Source organism: Chelon labrosus, assembly GCF_963514085.1.
Source record: "Chelon labrosus genome assembly, chromosome: 7".
In the NCBI taxonomy this organism is placed as follows: Eukaryota; Metazoa; Chordata; class Actinopteri; order Mugiliformes; family Mugilidae; genus Chelon; species Chelon labrosus.
In genome coordinates, this window is record NC_140343.1 from 12,697,209 (window position 1) to 12,708,046 (window position 10,838).

The 10,838-nt window shown below is 40.5% G+C and overlaps 1 protein-coding gene across 3 annotated transcripts; it reads right to left on the minus strand.

The window, feature by feature from the left end:
• Window positions 1-685: 685 nt before the first annotated feature.
• Window positions 686-10,838, minus strand: ctns (cystinosin, lysosomal cystine transporter). Of its 3 annotated transcripts, none has more exons than XM_084548667.1 (11): window positions 10,481-10,838; window positions 8,741-8,816; window positions 8,364-8,445; window positions 7,313-7,400; window positions 6,456-6,559; window positions 5,786-5,923; window positions 4,223-4,322; window positions 3,973-4,092; window positions 3,036-3,206; window positions 1,992-2,109; window positions 686-1,297 (listed from the first exon to the last, which is right to left on the minus strand). In XM_084548667.1, the coding sequence occupies exons 2-11, from the start codon at window positions 8,814-8,816 to the stop codon at window positions 1,149-1,151; spliced, it is 1,146 nt and encodes a 381-aa protein (XP_084404793.1). In that variant the 5' UTR covers window positions 10,481-10,838; the 3' UTR covers window positions 686-1,148. The 3 variants fall into 3 exon arrangements, with proteins under 3 accessions (XP_084404793.1, XP_084404794.1, XP_084404792.1); XM_084548668.1 differs by lacking the exon at window positions 10,481-10,838 and adding an exon at window positions 10,240-10,453; XM_084548666.1 differs by lacking the exon at window positions 10,481-10,838 and adding an exon at window positions 9,085-9,362.

Consider the following 10,838-nt stretch of genomic DNA (forward strand, 5'->3'; position numbering starts at 1 on the left):
CCTCATCAAACCACTCCAAAAATGTCAGAGAGGCACATTCTGGTGTTGCACCAGCTCGTACCGAAAACTCAATATTGCAGTATTGTCATGGCAACTGCCTCCACGTCTAGTACCAGCTTCTGTACTACTAGTCCAGCTCAAGCCTCACTGGCTTTTATTTCCACACGTCTGTGGACTGGTGCTGTCTCTTGTCTGTTTTAACAATGTCAGCAAAGAAAAGATTTTTCTGAAGCTGTAGTTTCGTCCGTCGCAGTGACTCTGTAATTAGCCGTTTACTTTAACAGTGTACACTTCTGTCTGCGGTTGTTCTGATAGAAAAACAAACCCCGTCTTGCTTCCTGCTCTCTGTTCATATAAGACCATTTGCTTGCTCGCGTTTCTTTTTTTTTTTTGTCAAAGACCAGTCAATGACAGTATGTGCTTCTTCTATCTACTTGACATCTTTTCTGAGAATTGTGTACTATATTTATATATATATGGAAAATTGAATGTGAATAGAGAATAAAAAAATGTTACTCTACTGGGAAGATACTGGACTGACTGGATGTAGCTTGTGTCTACATTGTTTTCTGGGTATTTTGGAGCTGTAGGAATCTATATAACAGAATTAAACATTCAGATATAACGGGTGGTTGACATATGGCATACTTAAGAACACAGTGTAAATACTAAATGAACAAAAATGTACATATGTGATATTTATTGCAGCTGAATCAAGGAGAAAACAGTTAATAATATCGACAATGGGAGATGGTGAGCTCAAAACGACGGTTATAGTAAGTCAGTGAATGAAAACGAAAGGAATGAAAGTGAGATAATGAGGAATTGACCAAACTACAGTAACTCAGATCCACCCTTTGCTCTCAAAGTGGCTGATAATACAGCCTCCAGTCATTACAGTATCTCAAAACACTATGATTTATGTTGCATATCTTAAAAAGTCACAGTCATTTTGTCTTAAGGCTTCTGTGCTCCAAATAAGTGATTACAGTGGTAAAAAAAAAATAAAAATGACATGCTGATCCCGAGATAATTTAGAAAAAGGAACTTTCAGCCCCAAGCAGCTCGATCTAAATCTAATTTATAAAACCTACTCCGCTGTGACGTGTCTTCCTGAGTCCTTGTGTCACAGCGGAGCGAGCTGAGTGTTAGTCTTCTGGTTCCTCTCCGATAGCGTCGTAGGACGGTGGCTGTCTGTAGAGACAGTAGTGCTGCGTCATGAAGAGGATGTCGAACACCACCGAGAACAGACCCAGGCCAAACTTTGTGGGATCGCCGAATATCAACATCCACTCATCTGTGAAATGACACACAACAGTTACTAACATACTAACACCATGCTCCGTCAGTCAGAAGTGGGTTATCACCAGCAGGTGAAGAGGACGAGTCATTTAAGTTATCGTACAGTTAGCGCTATCCTCTGCTTTCGTTCGGTTTTTAATTCATTAAAACTGAATAAAAGTTAAAAATTCAAGCACAGCATATTTCAAACATATTTCAACAAGCAAACTCTTGATCCTCTTTCAACATTGTGAATTAATGAAGGTAGCAGAGCTTATAAGACAATAATACAGCAAATATCTCAAAAAAATAGATGAAGTAGTAGAGATACTATTGTCCTTGCGATTTAAGCGGCGTTCATGATTCTAGGTCTAGGAAAATTATAAATTTGGCCGTAGGTGTGAGTGTGGTTGTCTGTCTCTCTGTGTTAGCCCTGTGATAGACTGGAGACCTGTCCAGGGTGTACCCCGCCTCTCACCCAATGACAGCTGGGATAGGCTGTAGGCACCACACAGCCCTTCACAGGACAAGCGGTTACAGAAGATGAATGAATGAATGAATGAATGAATGAATGAATGTTTCACTATTGATGAAAGGACTGGCTAGTGAGAGTCAAGCAATTTAAAATAACGCTGTCACATAACAAGTTATGCTGAGACTGACAGTCTAGAAGAAGTTACTCATAGAGGAAGGCACAATGCAGTGATTACCGTTGTTGTAGGACTCTAAGATCATCTGTAAGATGCTGAGCGTTCCACCAGTGAAGTCCAGCAACACATTGCCAATACTCCATCCCTCCGTGCTCTTTCTCCTGTAGTTCATGTAAGCCTGGAATCACAGCCATAAAAAAATTACAACAAACATAATATAACAGTGGACTGAATTCTAGCCTTCATTGCTGTGTGTTCCCCTGTGTGGACAGATCTCATTTAGGCTTGCACATCACTTGAGACACTTGAGTTTTATTCCTCTCTTCATTTTAAAACTGCTCAAGCTCCATCAGGGTGCACGGGGATCAGGCGTAAATATAACCTTTTAAGGCCGGGTGCAGATTCTCTATTGCATTGAGACGTGGGCTTTGAATTGGCCGCTGCAGAACATTCAGCTTGCTGTCTTTAATTAAACCATGTCTGCGTAGCCGTATGCTTCCTGTCATTGTCTTGCTGGAAAATAAATCTTCTCGCAAATTTACACTCGACCTGGGCATGAATTGCCTCCAGGGTGTCCCGGTATTTTGCTGCATATGATGCAGATGTCTCATCAAACTAAAGAACCTTCTTCCAGTTTATGACAAGATTGATTTTTAACCTTCTTAAACGGTGAAGCTTTGACCTTCCTCACTACTCTCCTTCTTGCATGGTTAGTCAGTTTGTGAGGACGAGATGCTCTTGGCAGATTTCCACACGTCACGTCACGAAGGATTGAGCTGAGGTGACTTTTTTTTGCATCCATGCCCAGACTTATACCATTTAATAAACTATTCTTGATGTTTCTTGGAGTGCTCTTCATGGTTTACTCGTAGCCCTGAATTCAGATTAATACCGGACCTCCTAGTCGACTAGAGCAACTTGAGACACAGCATTCAAATGACATATTTTTACTTAATTGCCATGCATTCTTGAAATCTGTTTTCACTTAGAGAGCAAAGAGTTTTAGAGAGTTTTATCTTAAATCATACCAACGTTGCAACTATATTTCTGTACAGGTCTCCGTCATGTGTTTTGGGACCTAAGCGTGCATTGTGTATCACTCACCTGTGGCACATATTTGACCAGAGTGACTGCTAGTTTAATGTAGGAGAAGTAGTAGAGGTAGTCCAGCCAGGTGATGCTTTTGGCTATAGCTACAAACAAGCTGATCAAAGCAAATGTCCAGCCAATCCCCAACAAGACCATGGCCACCCGGGAGACTCTCTGGCCGCCCCTCTGGAACAGAGAACACGCAGGTTTACACACAGTGAAGAGTCAAGGCTATTGGATTTGCATGAAATTGTATCCTCACGACCGCAGTCACATTGGTAGTTAAAAGAAATGCAAATATAATAAAGGAAAACCCTTCACTCATTTGACTGAGGTGATGTTGTATCTTTCCATACGTCTCTCTCAGATTAACAGTTGGAAGGTTGTGATGCCACAGTGAGGGTCTGTACAATGTCTGGCACATACACAAGGTGACACTTTTAAATTTGAATAATGCCAAATCTACTTTTTCAAACTAGTTTTTCGGATGCAAACCAGTCTACTGAAATGGTTCTGCACTGAGGAATGGGTTAAAATTAATCCAAGTTGCTGCAGACGACTGATGAAAAGTTACTGGAAATGCTTGCTTTACGTTCACTTACTTTTGCACAGATATGAACGAATGATCCATTTTCTTGAATCAAGAAATAAAAAAACATTACATTTCTGTTTTTGTTTGATTGGGTTCTCTTCATCTACTGTCAGGACTTTTGTGAAAATACGCAAAACTTTGAGTAATTTTTTTTTTGTTGCAGAAATGTCAAAAAATCTGAGGGGTGCAAATACTCACTTGAATATGTTTTAGTTAATAGCTCAAATTAAAAGTATACAGCATTATTAATGGATTAAAGGACACCCACCAAGATTTTGCCCTAGAGCTAAGAGCCACAATCTAAATGTACGACGACTTCCTACGTACTGGGACGTGATCATTCCGTCTGCGTACACATACCTCATAGATAGCAGCCTGGCAGACGTAGATCAAGCAGAGCACGACAGCATGGAGACTGAAGAACACATCATTAGCATCGACTGGGTTAATTCCATTGGGGTTCTTCTTCAGAAACTCCTCCTGCAGGGCAGGCGAACAGCAGATTAACAACAGACGCTATTCACTGGGTACGCATCACTTAAAATTCACTGCAACTCCAAACTAAACCAAGTCTACAGTTCAGTCATTGTGTATGAACTGATCAAGTTACCTTAATGTACGGTACCCAGAACAGCCCTATGTTGAAGACACTGTAAGCGATGAAGCCAGTGAGGTTGAGGGCCAGGAAGTCAAAGTTGAGACCTACAACACTGGAAACAAACATGCTGGTTATAGTATGATTTTTCCCCTCTGCCATAAATTGTATCCCCTGGTTATAACCTACAGTCTCTGTCCTACTGTCAGGTGTTTTAGTTCTTCTCTAATAGCTCTGGATCGTCTTCATTCATAGCAAAGGTTACAGGAGGATACACATTACATTTACTCGAGCAGCTAAGAAGAAGAATGCAGGACCACCTCTTTTTTTATTAAACCACTGGGGCACAGCTGCCCTTTGTTATTTGTTCATATCATTTTAAGACCTTCTCCTCACAGACGTTTTGCAAATATTTGTTAAAACACTGACTCCTAAATACTTAAACTAAGGCTGTCACATGCATTGGAAAGCAAGCAGAATCTGAAGTGCACTCGTAGTAAATAACACTTATCTCGTGGAAGGCAATAAATCACCCTGTAGAATAAAAACTGCCAAAAAATAAATCCCTTAAGGAGTTTCAAAGTCCTGCCAAAGAACAAAGTTAACGGTATTTACTGCTGACGTGAGCCGCGTTATGTACACAGCAGGGAGCGGAGATGTAATACAAACTGGAACAATATCCCTTCCAGGTACATTTAGCGTGGCTCATTTGTGATGCTGATCAAGAGATGCTAAACAACTAGTTCATGTATTTGTGTCTTCCAGGCTGGATTAGTGTGATTCATTATTGACTGGCTGTCCAAACAGCTCTTTAAAAAGCTCTGATTTAAAATCCTGCAATGGGAGTGCCGAAGGGAATTAGCAGGAGAGATCATATTACTCCAGTTTTAGCTTCTCTTCATTGTCTCCCTGTAAAATCCAGAAAATAAATTTAAAATCCTCCTCCTCACATCCAAGGCCCTTAAAGGCCTAGCTCCATCGTATCTTAAAGACCTCATTTTACCAAATCAACGCAATAGACCACTGTGCTGTCAAAGTGCAGGCCTTAATTGAGGTTCCCAGAGTTTCAAAAAGTAGAATGGGGAGGTAGAGCCTTCAGCTATCAGGCTCCTCTCCTGTGGAACCAGCTCCCAATTTGGGTTTGGGAAGCAGACACTCTCTCTACTTTTATGGTCAGGCTTAAGACTTTCCTTTTTGATAAAGCTTATAGTGAGGGCTGACTCAGGTTACACTGAACTATCCCTTAGTTATGCAGCTATAGGCCCAGGCTGCTGGGGGAAGCACCTCTCCTCTAATTTCTTCTCTCTTACTAAAAAAAAACAGTTTCTCTTAAGTTTCAGCTCACAGTTTCTTTTAGAAAATGCTGATATAATTGATATAATTCAGAATTAATTCAAAGAAAGACTGGAAATGCACTATAATAAATCACCTAACACAAGACTACCCACCAACCCTTCTCTACAGGACCCCACTGCAGTCATGCAAGGTTCGCAAAGTGACTGCCAGCGGTCCGCTCACAAATGCAAAAGAAAAATGTAGATATATTAAAAGCAAAGCAGAAGACACACATACAACTACCTTTTCCTCCTCCAGTTTTCCCAGACTTGAGGATAGAACGAAATTGACCAGGCCAGAAAGTAAATCCAGCCAATCACTTGACTGATTACTGAGAGGATGTTGCTGTGGACGACTATGAAGCGGATCCTGACAGACAAACTGGAAGAGAGAAAACCTGGGTTACAGACACAGAGAAACTGGACAGTGAAACAATATGAAAATAATTCATAACACACTATTACAAACACCCAGGTATTCTGGTGGGCCTTGCTCTTTGTACAACCACTTTCAGTCAAATTGAATCATGTACAGAGCAGCGGTTCTCAATCGATTTACAGGCGCAAAACTTTTGAAGCAGGAAATGTTTCAAGTTTACTGTAGGAAAGCAATCAGAGCAGTGGAAAGTGCAGAGCATTGTTTCAGTATCAACTAGGGGTTGTACCGACTAGTCGACTTCACTGCTGTACCGTGACGCTTTAAGCAGGAAGTCGACTAGTTGCCGATCACGTGACAATAACAACATGGACATCTCCGAGAAGACGGGTGAGGAGCCCAGTCTGTCATTGCAGCAAACTCATATTGATTTTTAATTAATTAATTGAATTTATATTAACGAATAATGTTGGACACATGGAGCAGGATACAATAAAATAAAGATGGAAATAAAGTTCCTCTGTGAAGATGTACCCACCCGTCGAGCTCTGTGCTGTTGCTGAACAGGTACGTGGTCACCTGACCGACATCGCGGGCTGTCACAGTGAAATTGACTGTGTTGGCCTTCACTGGTAGCAACACCTTAACAACAGCAAGAAGAGCACAAACTCAACAGGTTAACTTTTTTAGCAGCAACTTATTGACAGACCTCCCATCACTGGCTATTGTTGTCCGTTGCATTTTCAAGACCACCGTTTCTTTATTTTCATCAGTTAGATTCAGGGAGTAATCGATGTAATATTGTTAGAGTGTTGCATTGAGCTTAGTTTGTTCTTACAGAGCAATTGAGACAAGGTTCTGGAAATCAGCAGCAAGTATTGGCACTATTGCTTTGCTGTGGTTCATGTACGAGTGTTGTGTATGTGAACAACAAGTTCAGTTTGTTCGACCGTCTATATGCTGAGAAAGAGCACTGCTGCTGCCAGATTAAACACACTCTGGGGGCAGTCAACAAACTACCTATCAGACAGTTTGACTTTCAAAGTGGTCCTCAGGTAAACTGCTTGGTTACACAATTACAATCGTATAAATGGTAGTTGTGCCTAGATGTGAATACCCCCTTATCAGTGGGCATCCTCTAGGACAAAAGTGGAACGCTACAGGACAAGGAAACGAGCAAAATCACACTTTGTCAACAAGGATTATATTTCTCAGCAGAATAAATAGTGCAGCACTTTGTGTGCAACAACCACCTCAAGGGTCTGTCAAACACCTGCTTCCCGGAGAGAAGTTACTATACAAAGTGCTGACTGTCTGTCGTCTTTGACATAACGTGGTACATACGCCGGTACAAAGTTCAGTGATGACTAAACACAAGTGTCTCTGCTGCGTTACCTGCTCAGGCAGTGTGATAATAGAGGAGTTCAACTTGGAGCTGTAGGTTACGTTGAAGTAAATCACTGTTGACTGGTTGACAGGTGAACTAGAGACAGACACAGAAACAACAGTATAACAGAACAGTTACACAACTAACAGCTCCTTTCACAATTAACAGTAAGAGCTGCAAGGATCTGGACTTTAATTCAAATAAGTAAAATAATCTTTTAGCTTTGTATTGATGTTTGCTGTTAGATAAAATCAAATAAATAGCTTTAGTACAGGGTGGACCGGACTGAATTTATTAATGCAGCAGTGGATTTAGACTAGAATGTATTAGGGAACATTAAGTATTAACCAGTTAATTTTAGTTGAAGCTTTACAGTTCACTGAATTCAGATTTAACTTTGACTCTTTCCACTATTCACAAGTCTAGTTGCTCAATTTTTGTTTTTATTAACTTTCTGGGGACCTGGGTCTAGATAAGCTGCAAAAATAGGTGGACATAACTTATGTTCAGTGAGCAATCAGTTGACATTTGCAGTGGTCTGGTGGTGTGAAGTGATTCAACATTAGCATGTTTAACTACCCTTTTTTGAGTTTCCCCGTTTATATTCCGCTTGTGTCTCACTACTATACAGTTTCAGGTTAAGAATTATTTTTGTATGTATCGTCAGTTAAGCTCAATGCTTGATGCAGCACTGTCTTTCAGCAGGTGTCCTCTGGCCTAAGGCATTCATCCTCTCTGGCTACATACATAAATACATATTTTAGTCTCCTTGGTAAAAGTGACTGCTCTCACACCAAATTGATTTTCTTTTTTGTTTAAAACTTGATTAGTATCTGCATATTTGAAGCGTATCATATGTTGCCCTCTTTGTACCCGAATTACCTGAATTCTCATGGTTGTATTTCATCTCATGTTTTTATGGGCCTGTCTATTTGCAAATTGCCAAGTCTCACAAAGTTTCGACACGGCAAGAGCCAAGCGGTGTGTGCTGTGCAGGAGCCCTTTTCTGTAATGTGAAGACTTCTGAAGATTTTGCATAGACTGTGACTCTGTGGTTACCTGGAAGTAATAGTGGTGGTGGCATTAGAGGATACCTGAAGTGTGACAGAACCGGGAGCCGACAAACACACTCTGGAGGAGTCTAAATGGCAAAGAGAGGAATTCAGCAAGAAAAGATTAATGCAAAAATGCCCAGCAAATCGATCGGCATCCAATCATACTATGTCTTGATATCATTATAAATCATATTTGTTTACAATTTTACATTTTCATCCATCAGTGTAACATTTTAAAAACCTTTACCTTCCAAAGAGGGTTAATCTTTTTCAGGGGAAACTCATATTTTTTTACCAGAGCAAATGAAACACAGTACATCTCTCACAGTGAAGCTGATGAATTCTCTGTGAAAAAGGAAAGAAGCCATAACAGTCAGTCACCAGAGATGTTGGTCAGCATCCAGAGGAGCAGCAGCTGAGCAGGTAGCCATCTCTTTGTCAAGCCTTGACCGGCCATCTGGAAAATGACATAAAGTGAGTTAGCAATAAGAGCCACCTAATTCACAATACTTTACAGAGGACATAAACTACTAGTAAACACATAACCTGGAATTTCTAAAGTCATCGCCTCACATGGAGCGCGTGTCATTCAAGATTAAAGTTTGTTACACTCGCCTGCAAAGGAAGATGTTAGTCTGATGAACTTGTTGGTGTCTATCCACAACTGGATAGTGATACTCTAAGCTAAATATGCTGGCTGCGAGATTTCCAACAAGGACAAGTACCTTATCTTTATGACCAGAGCAGCAATTGCCTCTGGTCATAACACCCACGGCAGCCTTCAAGAGTCTGTGCTTTTCCAGTACAACTGATGATCATATTGAAATTTTTGTTCTGCAATTCAGCCAATAGTCAGAGATTAGTCATGCCAGCGCCTCCGAATCACGAGTGCACATATTTTCGCATATAGCACAACAGCAGTAACTTTATTAATTAATCAACTAAAAATTGTTGACACGTCGCTTAGTAGAATAAAACATTATGGAATTTAGTTTAAGCATTTTAATATACTCCAATCAGCCACAACATTATGACAGGAGAAGTAAATAACATTGACCATCTTGTGACAACTCGGTGTTCAGCTGGGAAACTATTGGACCTGGCATTCAGAGACCAGACCAGGCACCCCCACCCCATAGAAATGACACTCCTTGGTAGCAGCAGCCATCCCCAGAAGGATGTAGCCTGACACAGACACACACACAAAAACGGTTTAGGAGCAAATACGAAAAACAGCACAAGGTGTTGACCTGGCCTCCAAATTTACTATATCCCAAACTGATCAAGTATTTGTAGGGGGCACTGGAACAAGCCTGATCCACAGAGGCCCCTCCTATCAACCTATAGGACCCACTAACAACATCCCAGACACCACAGGACACTCTCAGAAGGCCCATGTCTATTCTCCAATGAGTCACAACTGTTTTGGAGGCACAAGGGAGACCTACACAATATTAGGAAGGTGGTCATAATGTTGTGGCTAAGTGGTGCATGCAATTCTACAAAGAACATCACATTATCTATTTAAGTTTTACTTAAAAGAAAAAAAAAGAAATATTCTAACACCTCATAAAGACAGTGCTTTGAAATGCATCAAAAAACTACAAGATCAACAGCTGCTCTTCAGAAAACTCAGTTCCCCTTTGTTATAGATTTGTTTTAAACGTAGAGCAAGACGAATGAGGTAACACACCACATATGCCCCATTCAGACTTTGCATTAACTTCCATCCTGAGTCAATCTGAGCTCATGCAGTCCATTTAAAGTACAGGAATGAACACAAACAGGACCAGCTGAAGATGCAAAGACAAAATAATAGTGTAGCATCTGGCAGCTGCTGCGGACTTTATGAAAGGTTTTCATTTCCGATGTGATCTCACCTCATTCTACAGTAGGCTACCCATCTCAGTTTATCTCCAAAATCACGGCTGATACCCGGAACTGAATGAAGTTATCATTAGATCATTATTTATCTTTATATTGTTTTCTCATTAAATACATTAAGCGCATAGACACATTAAACGCCAACAAGGATAAGGGACTGACAAAGCTGCTTTAAAATATCTGAAAAAGTAAAAATAAATACAACTGAACATTGACCGACTGGCATCGACAACTTACAATGCTTGTCACAAGACGAGACAGTTCTTCTTCTTTTTCCTTCTTCTTTTTTTGTTGTTGTTATTGTCTTCTTCTGCTACTGTTTCTGTTGGTAGTTTTGGAGCTACTGGGAGTATTGCTGCCCTCTGCAGGATAAAATATTTACAGAATATATATAAACTTTATTAAGAAATACAATACAGTGCAATGACAACCGCCAGGGGGCTACAAACATTTCAGAGGCAATAGTTCAGAATATCATATTACGCAAATACATTGAAAAGAGCTCATAAGGCCAAAGTCTTAGTGGCTGTAGAATGTCTAATAGTTTTATTTTAGTGCTTGACCTCATTTTCAAAGATGGAGAAGAGTGGTTTTT